The 17,949-nt window shown below is 53.5% G+C and overlaps 2 protein-coding genes across 5 annotated transcripts in view; both read right to left on the reverse strand.

Annotated features, from left to right (window-relative positions):
• The window catches only part of Ranbp3 (RAN binding protein 3), a 37,114-nt gene extending 32,517 nt beyond the window's left edge, over nucleotides 1–4,597 (reverse strand). The window contains exon 1 of one of the 2 annotated variants that reach the window (XM_013121496.3): nucleotides 4,471–4,597. In XM_013121496.3, coding sequence (XP_012976950.1) covers nucleotides 4,471–4,492 — 22 coding nt within the window. In that variant the 5' untranslated portion in view covers nucleotides 4,493–4,597. The remainder of the gene's footprint in view (nucleotides 1–4,470) is intronic. The other variant, XM_005081365.3, reaches the window with a different exon arrangement.
• Nucleotides 4,598–16,743: 12,146 nt separating this feature from the next.
• Nucleotides 16,744–17,949, reverse strand: part of Catsperd (cation channel sperm associated auxiliary subunit delta) — a 46,491-nt gene continuing 45,285 nt past the window's right edge. For all 3 annotated transcript variants that reach the window (XM_040737702.1, XM_040737701.1, XM_040737700.1), the window contains 2 exons: nucleotides 17,695–17,852; nucleotides 16,744–17,163 (listed from right to left, as the gene is read on the reverse strand). In XM_040737702.1, the coding sequence (XP_040593636.1) occupies nucleotides 16,797–17,163; nucleotides 17,695–17,852 (525 nt within the window). In that variant the 3' untranslated portion in view covers nucleotides 16,744–16,796. The remainder of the gene's footprint in view (nucleotides 17,164–17,694; nucleotides 17,853–17,949) is intronic.

Here is a 17,949-nt window from a genome sequence, read left to right on the forward strand (position 1 = left end):
GGAGTGTGTGGGATGCTTTTCTCCACTACACTGAGGGCACCCCAAGGAGAAGCCTGTGCAGAGGAAGACAGATAGAGGAGCCTGCACTACTGTCACCAGTCTTGGGTGGCTGGGAAGTAAGCACCTTGGAGAGCTACCAGCCTCCCAGCACAGGCCCGAGCCTGAACCTTCCCTCCCTCCCCGTGCCCACTCTGAACATCATTCTTTTTTCCCTTTTTGAATTTTGAGATAGGGTCTTGCCAAGTGCCCAGGCTAGCCTTGAAATTACTAAGCATGTAGCCCAGGCTGACCTGAACCTGAGATGTTCCTGCTTCAGCCTCCCAAGTGCCAAGATAACTCAACTGGGCCACTGGGCCCAGCTTCTCCAAGATCACCTGCCTCCACTCACTCCAACTCAACCCCATTGAGCAGAGGTAGTTCAACTGGCTCTTGCCACACTGACACTGTCTTCAGAGGGTAAAGTTTCTGCAGCCCGACTGTCAAACTCCCTCTGCCCTCACTCCTCTGCTAGAGACCAGGACCACCTGTCACCCATCTATGCCAGCATGCAGCCCTGTGCTCTTCCTTTGCTTTGACCTAAAGGTTAAGTGCAGGGCATGAAAGGAGGGGAAGAGGCCAGGCACCAAGCTCAACTCTGATGGTCACAAGTGACGAGGCCACATAACTGTCACGACTAAGGGCAGGACCCCTGGGCTGCAGGGTCATGCAGACCGGCAGGCAGTAATCAAGGGACAGAGGTGAGCCTCCTGGGCTCCTAGCCGCACTTAGCTAGGGTCATCTCAGTGGAGCAGAGACCCACGACTCACTCACTCCCCTCCATCATCATGTGATACTGTGGACAGAAGCCAAGACCACCAAGCCACACCCAATGTTCGTTCTTTCTTTCCTTCTTTCCCCTCCCTCCTCTCTCGTCCCCCACTGCGCCAGGACTGCCCATGTCTGAAATGCTGGTTCAGGGAGGGACAACAGCTGCCAGTGAGTGCTCATCAAGGCCCACAGAGCCATGAGACTGGGGCCATAATCCGCACTCCCATTTTGCTGGTGGGAAAACTGAGGTTGAGGCCTCAGAGCAAAGAAAGAGCACTAGCCTGATTTGCTCTAGGGTACAGTCTGTGCCACGATCCTGACACCTGTAGGCCTTACCTGAGAGATGACTCTGCAGCTACCCCAACTCATAGGGTAGGGCTATGTATGGAGGTATTTTAGGAAGTCATGACCCTGGGGCAGGAGACTGAAGACAGGGTATGCTGCTAACCCTAAAATGTATGGGAAGCTCTGTGCAGCCCAAGGTGGCTCCTGCTCCCCACCATGCACACACAGCTCTGCCAGGAACTCAGCTGGCCAATGAATAGCTAGAAGCCACTGTTGGCTCTGCTGGGTCCCACTCTTCTGTGCTATCTGTGGTGCTGAGAGACTCTCGAAACAGGACGAGGTGTGTAGGAAAACCTTGCTCCATCCTGTCTGTCTCTCTCCCAGGAGAGAAGCCTTCAAGGAGACTTTTCAAAGCCATGAACTACAGAAGTTCCACAGAAGGGCTGAGATCACCATGGCAACAAGAGCCTGCAGGATACAGCACTGGACTGCAACTGAGGGTGCTTCCTTACATGCGAGCAGGGGGCACCTCACCTGAGCTGCACTGGCCAGGGCTCTGCAACCTGGTCTGGCCTTGGCAGCACAGGAATCCAAGGGCCTGGAGACCTGGAGCTGTGGAGCTACCCAAGCACCATACCAGATGGAAACCAAGCATCTATGGACTGAAGAGGACCGGAGGGGGGCGTGTGTGAGTTGACTCTGAATTCGCAGTCAAGTTAGACAGCCGTTATTTCAGAATGCCTGAGAAGGGATGGCCCAGGGCAGAGAAATGAGATGGATGAAAGGGAGTCTGGGAGGGAAGACAAGGGAGCTACAGATGTGGGCCTGGAAGGGCAGGAGCCACAGCCCTAGGGCACTCATGCCTATGGCTTCAAAACACAGAGGCTACAGAGCCAAGGCTAAGGGACTGAGTGCTAGCCCAATATGCACAGTCATGTCAGCCACACACTTGTCCAGAACTGGGAAAGTGGAGGCAGAAGGGTCAGTGTTCAAGGTCATCCTCAGCTACACAGCAAGTTCAAGGCCAGCCTGAACTACATGACACTGTCTCAAAACAACACAACTACTTTACAAAGGTGACAAGGCATCAAACAGTGTGCTGGGAACATGTCCAAGAGACGGGAGTGTTCTGGTTACCAATAGTAGTCAGAAACGATGGATCGGAGGCACAAAAACTTCACCTCTGACAGGACTGGGGGGATAAAACAGCAGATGGGCACAGCCCTTCCTAGGTACAAACTTCAGTGCCAAACACTCCCCCATTTCAATTTTACAACCAAACGGGCAATTTACTGTGGACAGTGTGTGTGGGAGCCACAAGAAAACACAGCCCCAGGGAACAGCAAATCCAAATTGCTCCAAGGCCCATCTCAGCAAGAGCCCTCAGCAATAAACCCCTTCCCTGGCCCCTTTCTCATGGAAGATTCAGCCCTGGGACAGTTTCAGGAACAAGCACTGCTCCAGCAGCAGGGCCACTAGTGATGGAGAGCCAGCCCTAGCCTGCTGACTGACAGCTGTGATGGGAATACAGCAGGGCAGAAGGCACAAGGAAGGTGGCCACCAAGGAAAGCAGGTGGCCAGGGGACTCCTTGGGAGTAAGGTAGCATGAAGAAAGACAGGTGGCCAGGGTGGGCGGGGTACTCCAGAGGCAGGGCACAGGGGGTCAGGGAGGGAGGGAGGGTCTGTGTAGGAGGGTCACTCTAGCTTCTGGTTAAGGCGCAGCAGGAGAGAGAGAGGCAGGACACCCTGCGGAAACAGAGGCAGTGGTTCTGGGCTAAGGGGCATTTCCATCGACAACCACAGAAGACAGGTTGAGAGAACTGGTTTTGGGGAGGGGATTCTGTTGTAAACAGCACATTACAAAGATCTCAGTGGCACTAGCTACATGCAACACTGCACACCTGTCATCCCAGCACCTGGGAGGTGGGGGCAGGAGGACCAGGGCTTCAAAACTAGCTTTAGCTGTAAGGAGAGTTTGAAGACAGCCAACTATAAAGCCCTAACAACTCTTAAAAGTGTGGGTTTAGAACACATCCCCTCCTGCCTCCACCCACAAAGGCTCCTTAAAATGAGGCCAAACAGACATGAACGGGGGCTTAGCCCAGCACACTCTGGTTCATACAGCCCTGACTCTCGACCTGCCTCAGGCAACTCACCTACACCACCTACCTTTCCAGGCTCGCGTGGAGACTGAGAATGGCAGGTGTAAACACTACCTCCATCCTCCCGGCACCATCCCAGCGCCCTCCCCCACCCGTGCCAAGTGTGCTCTGTGAAGAGCATCACTCTCTGAGTCGTCCACAGAAGGAAGGCTCAGGCTACACACAACACGTCACGGGCAGGAAGGAATATTGCACGGTGGAGAACCAGGTGCCCGCCGCTATCAGCCTGCCTGTAGTTGCGCAGGGAGAAAGGACAGGGCTAAAAATAGACCTCTAAAGTTCCAAAACTACACCCCAGGAGCAGCCCCCAAGGGAGACCATCAGAGGGCATCAGGCTGCAGGGCGGCTGACTATGATACTGGGGAAGTGTGGCATCGCCCAGAGTGCTCAGATGGGGCATCAGGGCCCCACCGGGGAGGGTGCACAGAGGAGGGGGAGGCAATGAGGACCTGCAGATCCGGTGGCAAAGCCTTAACTAGGGGATACGAACTGCAGCCCAAAGGACTTGGGGACTGGTGGGAAGAAGGGTGTGAGTTCTGTGGCACATTTGGGTAGCCTTCCCATAGTCACACCACTCAAGCGGGAGAGTATCACGGGGTCAAAAACAAAAATGGGATGTGCAGAAGCAGTTGGGACCTTCAAGATCAGGCGGCCAGGCTTAAATGGGGGGGACATCAGGTGCACCCCAAAGAGCGTGAAAGCCAGTGGCGGGAATAGGGGCGACGGGTTCGGGTTTGAGCAGAGCTCGGAATGCAAGCCACGGGTCGCGGTGGCCGAGGACCTCGTGGGATGGCTGGGAGCTGGGCCTAAGGCCAGCCCGGGGACGGAGGCCCGGGCCTCGGGCGAGGGGGGCGGGGAAGGGAGCGTGGCGCGCTGGGCCGGCGAGCAGGCCCCGAGGTCTCGCCCCACCCGAGGCCGCGGGGCCGCGTCTCCCGCCCGTTGGGCTTCCGGGCCGGCGTGCGATGCGAGAAGGCCTCAGGTGGCGGTCGCTGCGCGGCTCGGGAGCCTCGAGGCCGGGCGGAGACAGAAGCCCGGGCTGCCGTGAGGAACCGGGCCGGGAACCGGACGCCATGGTGGGGGGGCCCGCCGGGAGCCCAGACAGGACGAGGCTGCACTCTCGCAGGCTGAGGCGCTCACCCTTCGGCTCTGAGGCTCCCTCAACCTCCCGCCCCCCGCCCGCTCGCCACCAGCTGGCCTCCGACGGCGCCTCCCCTACCTTCGTTCGCCAGGTCCGCCATTTTACTTCCTTAAGCCCTCCCACAAGGCCCCGCGCCCGGCCCCCGGGCTCGGTCTGCTTTCTGCTGAAGACTTCCTGCGCCTGCGCACTCCACCAGCCGACGCCGGGGCGCGGAGGAGGGCAGCTCGTACCGACTCACGCGTCGACGCGCGCCTGCGCACTAACGGTCCTCCGCCCGCCGCCTCTTCCCGCCCGCGAGGGAGGCGTGGCTAGCGCAGCACGCATGCGCGCAAGCAGCATGCGTTTGTCCCTGGGCCCCAGGACGCCGAGCGCTAGAGTGTCCGCCCGCCGCGCATGTGCACTTGCGCCGCGCCGCTGCTTGCGGGCTCGCTTCGATTCCCGCCGCGTTCCCTGTTGTTTCTCTGGCGTGAGCCGACGTTGACATCCAAGTGACCCCTTTCCACGTGCACGCAAGGGTGACCCTGTACCTCAGGCGTCAGTTTCCATCCGCACGGCGGAGGAAGACGCCAAGTCAGGTCACCCCAGGCTTCAGACGCAGGCTGTGCAAAGAAAGCACACTCAGCCTGCCTGGGTACCCGCCGAGCGAGGTGGGTCTCTTTGAGTTCGAGGCCAGCCTGGTCTGCAGAGTTAGTTCCACGACAGCTAGGGCTGTTATACAGAGGAGAAACCCTGTCTCAAACAAAAAGAAAAGAAAAAGAACAAAAAAATCTGGGCGTCGAGGTTTCGTCTGTAAACGGGTGTGTGTGAGAATACGGGGCGGCTGGCCTCCCGTCCTCCACCTGTAAAATACACTCAAAAATTCAGGGCCAATGCTAGTTTGTTTTTCGTTTTGTTTTTGAAAGTGCGATACGTCAATACTACACATTTCTTTGCCGCGCCACCGCCACTAGCAAGTCCAGGGTATCAGGAAAAGAGAGACCAGACATCCAGCTGTTTGTCCTAAGAGAATGCATGGGCTGCCTTTATTGCCAGGAGAGTGTGTGTGTGTGTGTGTGTGTGTGTCTTCATTGCAAGTGCTAAGAGGTCTCTCCCTTGTAGGAGGGAGGAGCTTTTTATACAAGTTTACAGCACAGTGGAAAAAACCCCAGGTAGAAGAGATCGTTGTTTTCCTCCTGCTGGATGTTGGTGTCAGAGGGTCAAGGCCAGGGCAGTAAGCCAGGACTAGAAAACAGAAAGCACTTGGACTGGAAAACAAGTTGCACTTGTAGGCTGACCAGCAACTCACAGAGACCCCATGGGGCTGGGGCCCAACATTTCTTGGTTTTCTTTCCAAGGGTTTCTTTGGTTTTTGGTTTTTCGAGATAGGGTTTCTCTGTGTAGCCCTGACTGACCCGGAACTCGTTGTGTAGACCAGGTTGGCCTCTACTCAGGATTCTCCTGACTCTGCCTCCTGAGTGCTCATTTAATGGTGTGTGCCACCAGTACCTGGCAATTTTTTGTAGGTTTAAAAAAAAAAAAGGCTGGGCGTTGGTGGCACACGCCTTTAATCCCAGCACTCGGGAGGCAGAGGCAGGCGGATCTCTGTGAGTTCGAGGCCAGCCTGGTCTACAAAGTGAGTTCCAGGACAGCATCCAAAGCTACAGAGAAACCCTGTCTCGAAAAACCAAAAAAAAAAAAAAGATGTATTTGTATGTGTATGAGTAGTATACGGAACGTATGACGGGACTGTGGATGACGGCCGTAAGCCGCTGAGAGCCCAGCGCAGTCCTCTGAAAGAGCGGCAAATGCGCTTCCTACTGAGCCCTGGTTTTTTGTCTTGCTTTCACAGTGCTAAGAATGAAACCCAGGTTTTTTCCAGTCATGCCAGTAAGGATACAGCCTCACAGCGGGGAGATTCTAGGCAACAGGGTGGGCCGCTAGGCCCTCACTGAGGGATTCTAGGAGGGGGCTCCACCCATGGCCACACCTCTAATCCCTCACTGAGAGATTCTAGGAGGGGGCTCCCCCCGGGCCACGCCTCCAATCCCCTCACTGAGAGATTCTAGGAGGGGGCTCCACCCATGGCCACGCCTCTAATCCCTCACTGAGAGATTCTAGGAGGGGGCTCCCCCTGGCCACCCCTCCAATCCCCTCACTGAGAGATTCTAGGAGGGGGCTCCACCCATGGCCACGCCTCCAATCCCCTCACTGAGAGATTCTAGGAGGGGGCTCCACCCATGGCCATCCCTCCAATCCCTTTGCTGAGGGATTCTAGGAGGGGGCCACACCCCTGGCCACACCCCCAGCCCCTCACTGGGGAATTCTAGGCTGACTCCGGCCCTGAGTTACTCTCCTCTCCCAGCTCTGTAAATGACGAGCTCACAATCATGTTGAACAGCGCTGATTCTGAAATCACTTGTACTCGTCTCTCTCCATCTTCATGCCTGGCCCTCATCTCCAAAATGCGGTTGAGATCCCAGGCCCTTCTCACTCCCTGCCTCCAGACGGCCCCCGTTTCTTTGCCCTCCCCCTTCATTTGCTTCTCCAGGCTGGCCAGGCTCTGTCTCAGGCACAGCAGCAGCTCAGGATCTTGGAAATCTGGACTAAGCACACGCGGGGACCCCTGCAGGTATCACACGGAAATGAGCTGTGTGGGAAGGGTTACGACTGAAACCCCAGTGCAGATTGACTGTCAGACTCCGGGAGATAACAACAGTTGGTTTATTCCCAGCAAGAACATGAGATATAAATGTCACACACGCCTTTAATCCCAGCACTCGGGAGGCGGAGGCAGGTGGAGGATCTCTGTGAGTTCCAGGCCAGCCAGGGCTACACAGAGAAATACTGTCTCCAAAACCAAACAAAAATGCCCTGACCAAGCACTCGTAGCTGACCTGGGGATGGCTCCTGCGCCTACCTTGTCACCCCTTGCTCTTCGCAGACATTGGTTTAAAGTCACCTTCTGCTCAGCAAACTTCCTTCTGCCTCAGGACCGTTGTGCTCACCGACCCCTCTCTGTCTGGTTTCTGCTTCAGATCTTCCTCTGGGATGGTGGCTGTCCTGGTCAGTGTCCTGTCACCCCATTACCGTTTCACAGGCTAAGTCCATGGTCATCACGACAGGAACAGACCGACAGGCTTTGTGCTGGAGCAGTAGCTGAGGGAGAGAAGACTCAGAGACTCCTCAGAACGACTTGAGGCTTTCTTGGCTGCAGGGTGGACCCAGAAGTGCTTTCCCTGCTCCCAGGGCTTCTACTGTTCTCCAATTTATACCTTAGCAAGTGGATTTACACAGCCTCAAAACATCCTGTCAAGTGCAAATTCTCATGCAGGAGATTTTTCTGGGTTGCCCCCCAGCCAACTCTCAGGCAAGATTCACCAACAGGACAGCAAGGGAAACAAAAGATGCCCCTTACACAAAGGATGGATTAGGGCTAGGTGACAGCCCTCTGGAGCCAGGCCAGGTGGAGCCCAGCTGGAATGCTCGGGGAAGGGGGGAGGGAGAGAAGGGGGAGGGGGAAGGGGGGAGGGAGAGAAGGGGGAGGAGGGGAGGGGAGAGGGGAGGGAGGAAGGGGAAGGGGAGGAAGAATACTGTGCCCCGAGGGCTTTTGAAACCTAGGAAGGCCACACCTCCCAACACTTCCCAAACAGTGCCACTCCCTGCTGACCAAGCATTCAAATATTTGAGCCTATGGGGACCATTCTTATCCAAACCACTTCAGAGGTCCCAGCAATTCTTGCTTCTTCAGGAGGATCTAGACAAGGTCACAATGTTGGCACCTGGGGCTAACCCTGGGTTTCAGGCTCAGAATGGATTTTACATTTTTCTTTTTTCTTTTTTCTTTTTTGGTTTTTCGAGACAGGGTTTCTCTGTATTGTTTTGGAGGCTGTCGGTCCAGCCTGGCCTTGGACTCACAGAGATCCGCCTGCCTCTGCCTCCGAGTGCTGGGATTAAAGGCGTGCGCCACCACCGCCCGGTGGATTTTACGTTTTAACTGCATGGAAAGTCAAAAGAAGTAATGTTAGGTGAACCCTGTCTGAAACTTAAACGTGAGGGTTACGGTGGCTCTGCCGGCGTCACGCACACATGAGGGCCTAAACTTGAATCCCAGCGCCCATGTCATCCAGCACTCCTACCAGAGGTGACATGGGAGGTGACTCTTGGGCTGCATGGTGACTTCTTGGCCAGCCACGCACACAACACTCTCACTGCCATGTGTAATCGTAAGAAAAGCATTTTGGTGTGTGTGAGTGTGTGTTGCACGTTGCCGAGTAGCAATGGTCAGCCATGAGTGTGCAAGCAGTCCGTAAAAATGCTTGCCTTTCAAACAGGAGGACCTGAGGCCTCACATAAAATCAAGGCCAGCAGCTTTATAGGGACATAGAGACAGGAGGCTCCCGGGCCTCCCTGACCAGACAGGCTAGAAGAGTCAGCGGGCTGCAAGCCACTGAGAGGCCTTGTATCTAAACAAATAGCAATCCTGTGGCCTCCACCCCGGTGCGCACACAACCAGACATACACACGTGCATGAACACACACACAGACACACACATATACATAAATAACTGACTGTTTTGGAGACAGGACCTAATGTAGCTGAGGATGACACAGAACTGTTAACTCTTTAGTGTCCTGCCTCTGCCTGGTGTTAGCATGCCAGGTATACATTGCCACACCAGTTTTTTGTTTGTTTCTTTTTTTTTCCAGACAGGGTTTCTCTGTATTGTTTTGGAGCCTATCCTGGAACTCACTCTGTAGACCAGCCTGGCCTCGAACTCACAGAGATCCGCCTGCCTCTGCCTCCTGAGTGCTGGGATTAAAGGCGTGCGCCACCACCGCCCAGCACCACACCAGTTTTATTTAGATCATAACAAAGTTTGCAAACTCAACCCAGGACACCATTCCGGTGGACACACACTTACCTAAAAACTTGCCCATTGTCTCAGCCCCTCTATGGGCATCTTAGCTTTTCGGGGATGGCATCATTTATGTGTGGCCACTCAGTGGAGGTTGAGCCTGTGGTGACTATGTACATACGATGGCTGTGAGGTTTTTTTTTTTTTTCTTTCTTTCTTTTTTTTTTTTTTTTTTTTTTTTTTTTTGGTTTTTTGAGGCAGAGTTTCTCTGTGGCTTTGGAGGCTGTCCTGGAACTCGCTCTGTAGACCAGGCTGGTCTCGAACTCACAGAGATCCGCCTGCCTCTGCCTCCCGAGTGCTGGGATTGAAGGCGTGTGCCACCAACGCCCGGCTGCTGGCTGTGAGTTTAGTTTAGATGGTGTTTTTATCACTCAAGTCTAGACAGCATCAGTGAAGCACTTCCAGGTCTGGGGAGATGGCCTGGTATATACAGTGCTAGCCTTGCAAGCACAAACTCCTGAGCTTGAATTCCTAGAAACCAGTGAAAAGCAGTCAGGAGTGATGGCGGGCGCCGGTAATCCCACCCATGGGGAGACAGACGCAGGAGGATGGGTGAATATAAACTAATTGATGAGCTTCAGGTTAAGTGGGAGACCCTGCCTCAAAACAAACATGGAATGGAAGGTGTTTGCAAAACAGCATGTTTGCAAGCATGTACACACACAGGCATACACACTCACAGGCACGCGCAGACGCACAATGAGAGTCATGTGAGCCTCTCTCAAGTTTGCTCGTTGCGTATCTACGGTGATGGTCTCTCACTAGAAGTTAGGGTTAATTTTCTCCGCGCACCTGACCCTTCCAGGTGTGGTTGCCACACCCACTGTGTCAGCATCACCCAGAAGAGGGTATGGATCCCTGGCCAAGCCTGCTGAGGTAACACACACTGTCATACCAGTCTGGGAGGTTGAGGCAGAACAATTTCAACTTACAGAGAGAGACCCTGTATCAAAGCAAGGACTCGCAAGATGGCCAGCATGACATGCACGGTGCCCTGGACTGAATGCCCTGCATTGCGGAACAAGATGAGGAGGGGCCGGTGGGAAGGCTCCGCGGGTTAAAGGAGGGGCCGGTGAGGAGGCTCCTCGGGGTTAAAGGAGGGGCCGGTGAGGAGGCTCCGCGGGTTAAAGGAGGGGCCGGTGGGAAGGTGGGAAGGCTCCGCGGGTTAAGGGGCTTGCTTCCAAGCCTGTGGACCTGAATTCCATCTCCGGCATCCAGATGGTGGAAAGATAGAAGTGAATCCTACAAGTTGTCATCTTACCTCGACAGACACATGTGTGTACACACACTCTCTCATATACACAAATAAACGTAAAAGATTTTAAAGCAAGGTAAAAGGGAGGGTAGAAAAACAGGCCTAAATTCACCTTCACATATTGACTAGACATTTAAAAGCAGCTTACTACATAGTTTAGATTTTCAGAGATATTACTACAGACTTGGTGGGGGGCAGGGAGACACTCTCACAGTGTAGTCCAGTCTGGTCCTGAACTCAAAATTCTAGTGCCTTGTCCTCCCAAGTGCTGGGGTCACAGGTACACACCAGTGAGTCCAGCTTCTATAACTTCTGGTATGGAAACTCTCACTCCCCATCTCCCCCCTCCTCCAAAATTTTGATATAGGATCTCATATAGCCTAGGCTGGGTTTGAACTGGCTTTGACCTGAGGATGCCCATAGACTTCAGATCCTCCTGCCTCCACCTCCAGAAAGCTAGCCTGATGTCACCACCACACCCAGTTGTTTTTTTAATATAAATTATTTATTTTCATTCATGTGCATTGTATTTTTGCCTGCATGTATGAGGGTGTTGGATACCTTAGACCTGGATTTACAGACAGTTGTGAGCTGTATTTACAGATGGTTGTGAGCCACCATGTGGTTGCTGGGAATTGAACCCAGGTCCTCTGGAAGAGCAGCCAGTGCTCTTAACCACTGAGCCATCTTCTCAGCCCCCACACCCAGTTTTTGATTTGTATTTTGTTGCTGCTGTTCTGTTCTGTTGTTTTTCTTGAAAGACAGTGTCACTACATAGCTCTGGCTGGCCTCCTATCTCAGCTCCCAACTCCCGGGAACATGGATGTGTGCATTCAACACAGCCGTCTGTCTCCCCCATGTATGTGAGGCACACACTCACATGTGAGCGCGGGTGTGTGTGCATGGAGAGTGTTCGTGCAAAGCAGAGGGTGCTGGAGTCCTCCTCTGTCCCTGCCTAACTCACTGCAGATCGGGTCCCTCACTTATTGGTGGCCAGCAGACCTCAGGCCCAAACAGTGCTAGGCACTCCCGACCATGCCTGGCTTTTACACGGTTGCTGGGGACTCAAACGCGGCTCGAATGCTTTACCAGATGAGTCATTTCCCCAGCTCCCATCAATCGCTCGTCTTTTCCTCTGAGGTGCTGGGTCTTGAACCCAACATCACACAAGGGCCAGGCAGGTGCTGTGTCCTTGGCCCCAGCCTCTCACATCCGGCCTGTCCAAGCAGCCCTGACGGGGTTTCCCCACCTTCTGCCCCGTCTCTGACCCTGTAAACTTCCATCCATATGATGCTTTCCTGGCTGTTGTGTGAGCCTTGCACTTGACATCACAGCTGGCACACACATGACTTAGTCCCAGCACTGGGGAGGCAGAGGCAGGTGGATCTCTATGAGTTTGAGTCCAGCCTGGTCCACAAAGTGAATTCCAGGCCAGCTAGGGGTATATACTGAAACTCTGTTTCAAACAAAAAATAAAGCAATAAGGCCCCAAGGCATAACAAAGACCTTAGTGAAACTACTCAAGGAAACAGGCTATTAAGTTCTAGGTAAAGGGGCTGCAAGACCCGTCAGGGACTAAGAGCACTGGCTGCTCTCACAGAGGACCTGAGTTCCATTCCCAGCACCCACATCAGGCAGCTCATAACTGTCAGTTAACTCCCACTCCTGGGGTTGTAATGCCCCCTTATAGTCTCCACAGGAACTGTGTTTATGTGGGCACACACACACACACACACACACACACGTATGCACGCACTCATATGTAATACAAACAATGCAGATAACTGTTTGAATACTAGCTGGCCTTTGCCTCCTCCACAGGAAGAAGAAGTAGCAGGGCATGGCCAGTGTATGGAGGGTACCACCTCCCTCCAGCCACACAATACCAAGGGTAGGTGAGACCTGAAACCTAACAACGTTGGGTTCTGTCATCCCTGTGGTTCTGTCAGCAAATCTCTGTGCAGCTGAAGCCGTGTCACACCATGTTCAGTGACTACCTGCTGGGTAGAGCCTAGTAGTGGCTTTTTGAGGACACTCAGAGAATCAGGAGCTATGTGATGGGGAAGTCCTGTGTATATGTCAATAAAGCACTGTTGGCCAATAGGGAAGCAAGATAGGTGGGACTAGGAGTCGAGGAGGACTCTGGGGAGGAGAAACACAGGGAGTCAAGATGTAGCCGCCCCGCCATGGGGTAAGAAGTCTGGACCCTTTTCTCCGGTAAGAGAAATACTTAGATTAGCAGTTATGGGGTAAAAACTTAAGTCAGAGATAGCCAGTAAGAAACAAGCAAGGCCAGCCGGGCGTTGGTGGTGCACGCCTTTAATCCCAGCACTCGGGAGGCAGAGGCAGGCGGATCTCTGTGAGTTCATGCCTGGGTCCTCCGGCCATCAACCAGAAATGGCTGCAGAAAGTACATGACTCTGGACCACTCTGCTACCTGCCAAATTCCAGAAACAGGCCTGCGGCTCATCTAGGGCGTAGGCTTAAACAATAGAAGGTGGGATGTGAAAGATACAGTTAGAGTCTGCAGTTAGGTTACCAGGACACAGGATGCCCTACCTACTCCACTGACCTTCTCTCCGCCAGGTTCATCGCAGCTGCAGCACACCCCCATTCCTTCCTCCCTTCCCCTATATAAATCCCTTTGGGATGAATAAAGTTGTCGCCTTGACCAGACTCTTGTCTTGGCGTCCGTCCTTGTGTCCCCTGCCCCCCATCTTTTTCCTAGGTGTCCACCAGACCCACGTTGAGTGTCCTGCGGGTCGGGACAAGTTCAAGGCCAGCCTGGTCTACAGAGCGAGTTCCAGAAAAGGCTTTAAAACTACACAGAGAAACCCTGTCTCGAAAAACCAAAAAACAATAACAATAACAAAAAATGGCTTGAGCATGAGACCTCAAAGCTCGCTTCCATGGTGACACACTTTCTCCAATAAGGCCACACCTCCTAATAGCGCCGCTCACTTTGGGGCCATTCTTCTCCTAACCATCGCGTTGTGTGGTTGACTCTACAGTGGGAGACTGGTGGTCTACTGCAGACTCTCAGTTCCCCTCTGCCAGTATTCCAGGAGAAAATTCTAGGTGTCGGTGGTTTTCAGGGTTGTGAAATATGGGCTGTGGCTCAGCAGGCGAAGCTCTCACACAGAGTGCACAGAACCCAGGGTTCCATCGGCCGCATCCCATAAACCAGGCCTGGCGGTGCATGCCTGTCACCCCAACACCAGGGAGGTGCAGGCAGGAAATCAGGAGTTCAAGGTCATCCTCAGCTACACAGTGAGCCTGAGGCCAACCTGGGCTACATGAGACCATATCTCAAAAAAAGAAAAAAAGAAAGAAGAGGAAGGAAGGGAAAGGAAAAAGAAGAAGAAATGGCCCAAATTCGTTGGCCCTCTTCTCATCCAGAAATGGGGTTCATTTGTCTTGAGTGTCACATGTGTGTGTCAATCAATACAGCTCATCTTCAGGGGCGGTATGTACCGTGCGAAGCTAATTCCTACTGGGGACAGAGACACACCTTTCCTTTGCAGGAAAGTTTTCTTGTTGTTATTATTACCGTCATTATTATGATTATCACTACTAATTAAGTCTTTGAGCCAGGGACACATGTAGTTCAGGCTGGCCTCGTACTCCCCATTTAGCGGAAGATGGCTCCGTTCTCCCAGCGCACAAGTCCTGCCTGGTGATTATTACTGTAACCCACTGGTTGTTTGCGTTTCTCACACAGGGTTTCACTCTCTAGCCCGGGCTGGTACAAACTGGTGATCCTCCTGCCACACCTTCTCCCGCACTGGGTGCGTGGACGGAATCCGCGGGTCCTCTCAATTCCAAATCCAAGCCTGCACAAGTCCTGGGAAGAGGTTTGCACCTGTGGACCACTGGAGGGCAGCAGAGACCTGCGATGTCAGCGCCTGCGCGTGCATGTTCTTAAATGTGTGCGTGCGCGTGCATGTACATGTGCATGCCTGTCAATGCAGCGCATCCGGTGTCTTCCTCACTTTGCCCAAGGGAACCCCTGCATCCCTGCGGCGCAGACCCAGCACATCCGTCCCACAGATCCGCCATTAAGCTGTTTTGGGGACCGAACTGCAGACCTGGAAATCACACAGCCCTTGCCTTTACCTCTTTTCAGGGCCTCCCGCTGACTCCCCAGTGCTGCTCCGTGTGGGTTCTGAAAATGTGAACTCACGTCCTCATGCTTGCACGCAGAGGCCTCGCCCACATAGGAGGTTCAGGATGGACACCCCAACACTCACTTCTCCTGACTTATGGGGACACTGGTTAGTTAGAAGTCAGGCCATGATGGCTTCCTTCTGACTTACTCCCCTCCGCCTCATGACACAGGGAAAGTATGGAAAAGACAAAAAGGAGCCAGAACAACTGAAGATATGGTTGGGGGGACATGGTTCAGAGGTGGAGCCCAGCCTAGAATCCTCCAGGGAGGGGCTAGGGGCGTGGTCAGGTGTTGCAGAATATTTGTTTAACTATGTAAAGATGTGTTGCATTTATTTAATTATGTAAAGATGTGTTTGCTGTGTCATTTTGCCTGCCTAAGGCACCTAATTGACCTAATAAAAAGCTGAATATCCAGTAGCAAGGGAGGAGGCATAGGTGGTACTTCCAGGAAGGGAGTAAGGAGGAGGAGGAATTTAGGCTCAGGGGAAGAAAGAAAAGAGATGCCAGGGAGGTGCCAGGGATCAGACAGACAGACACGGAGGAAGCGGGAGAGTAGGACACACAGAATGAAAGAAAGGTAAAAAGCCCTAAGGCAAGACGTAGATGAAGAGAAACAGGTTAGATTAAGAGATAGTGGGACCGCCGGGTGTTGGTGGCACACGCCTTTAATCCTAGCACTCGGGAGGCAGAGGCAGGCGGATCTCTGTGAGTTTGAGACCAGCGTGGACTACCAAGCGAGTTCCAGGACAGCCTCCAAAGCCACAGAGAAACCCTGCCTCGAAAAGAAAAAGAAAAAAAAAGAGATAGTGGGACAAGCCTAAGCTAAGGCTGAGCATTCAAAGTTAATAAGTCTCTGTATCTTTATTTGGGAACTGGTTGGCAGCTCAAAGAAAAGGGTGGAGCCCCTGCCTAGAATCCCCCAGTGAGGGGCTGGAGACTGGTTGGATGTGGAGCCCCTGCCTAGAATCCCATAGTGAGGAGCTGGGGGCATGGTTAGGGCTAGAGCCCAGCCTAGAATCCCCCAGTGAGGGATTGTGGGTGTGGTCAGGGGTGGAACCATGCCTAGAATCCCCCAGTGAGGGGCTGGAGGCCTGGTGAGGGGTTAGAAGCCTTGCAGCTTAGTTTCGGACTGGTATATGACTGCCTGTCCAACGGATCTCCACAAGGACAGTCTCTTTCGGCAAGGACCAGGGGACTTCGGGACAACGCAGAGTCCAGCTGGGACTGTGTGGCCTGCACGCTCTCTTCTTTCTCTCACTATTGATGATTCTCTTGGCAGTTTCAGTGTTGTTTTGTCAATCATGCATTGGACAGATGTGATTATCCCTGGAAACCCTATGTTTTTCTGGAATATTTTCCCCTCTGGGAGCTGATGCTTCTCAGGTTTCTTGTCTGGGGTTGCCAGCTGTCACTTGAGACCTCAGGAGCTGATTTGATCCAGTACTGACAGCATCGGAGGCAGATCACCCCTCTTTCCATTTCCATAAACACGTTTTGACGGAGATTGTTGTTCTTGAAAATGTGTGCAATGTCAATCAACTTTTAGTTTTGTATAAACAGGACGTGCCTGGCCTGATATTTGCCCAGTCTAGCAAAATGGCAAGTGTTGGGAGAAAAAAAACGTATTTGACATATTTTTTTTTTGCTGGGGGGGTCAACATTGGAGGATGGGAAAAACTTGTTTGTTAGTGTATTTGATCTATAAATAAAGATGGCTGGAGCTATTCAGGGTCAGCCACTTCTGTGAAACCCAACTGGTGGCTGGATGGTTCATTTCTTCATGCCTAGGTCTTCATGCCTGAACCCAGGCTGCAGTGTTACTCAGCACTGACGAGTGGAGGCCCCTTTGTATAGAATCCCCCAATGAGGGTCTGGGGATATGATCTGGGATGGAGCCCCTGCCTAGAATCTCCCAGTGAGGGGCTGAAGAGGCGGCCAGGGGTAGAGCCTCACCGAGAATCCCCCAATGAAGGACTGTAGTCGCGGTCGGGGGTGGAATACCTGGTTGCTATGGACACTAACTGATCACTCTTTATCGTTAACAATTTACTGGGACAAGAGCCAACGTGTAACACACATGGAGGTCAGAGATCCTTCATTGAAGCCCCTGTGTGTTTGGACGCTTCTGAAAGTCTGTCCGTCTGGTCTCTCTGCCCACTCGGGGTTCTCGATGGCTGGTCACTCACCCTCCTGGAGCGCAGCCGCCGTTGCAGTCCGCCCGACACCCAGTCACAGCTGCAGGCCCCCCAGCAGCTCTGGAACAGCCAGGAGCAGGAGTTCTTGAAGCGCTGGCCCCTCTCTGTGTTCAGCTCCTTGGGAATGGCATAGGCCAGCCACGTGCTCAGCAGCGCGGTCATGACAAGCAGCGTGATACTGAGCACCGGTGGGAACATGGCCATGGGTAGGGCCCCGTACACGTACACGCTGAACATGGTGTCCAGGCTGCAGTAGCTGCAGGAGACAGTAGGCACAGGCTGGCCCGGATCCCTACCCCATTCACACAGCCGACTTTCTCTTGCATGTGGGTACGAAGACGTGGTTTCTTGCTTGCTTTGGTTTGAGAGCTGGGGGGCTGGACTAAGGACAATCACATCGGCGTTTGAAAGGAAAACGGGATAGCAGGCCAGCTGAACTTCAGCTGCTGCCAAGAGGAGAATGATGGGAGAGCCTTGCAGTCAGGCACATGGAGGACAAACGGTCTCAGCCGACAGCCCAGAGTGTCAAGGGGAAGCAAGGGAGAAGACTGGGCTGAATCCCTGCCCTTAACCTGGCTGCAGCCTACAGGCTGTTGTTGTGTGAGTTTTGACCCTGATCTCAGGTAGCCCAGGCTAGCCTTGAACTAGTTATATAGCTGAGGATGGTCTTGAACTCTTGGGCCTCCTGTGTCAGTCAGTCCAGCCAGACCCTCACTGCTGGGGTGACAGACATGCCTGGTGTCACCTCTCCTTGAGGTCCCCCAGCCGCAGTGTCCCCTCTACTCACCTGTAGTATGGATCCACCACAGACAGAAGGAAGGTGTAGATCCCATTTCTTTGGCCAAAAATAACCCTATTGTCCGTCCGGCCACCTAAGATCTGATACTCGGCCTCTGGCCACAGCAGAGGGTTGTCCTTGTTGTCCTCGTGGCAGCTGACATAGTTCTGGGGTCAAGGACAGAGGGGTGCCATTCCGGATGACCCTGACCCTCAACCTCTGCCTGTCACACAGCCCACGCCATCACTTCCACTCCTACGTAAA

Source organism: Mesocricetus auratus, unplaced genomic scaffold (assembly GCF_017639785.1).
Source record: "Mesocricetus auratus isolate SY011 unplaced genomic scaffold, BCM_Maur_2.0 Super-Scaffold_100676, whole genome shotgun sequence".
NCBI lineage: Eukaryota > Metazoa > Chordata > Mammalia > Rodentia > Cricetidae > Mesocricetus > Mesocricetus auratus.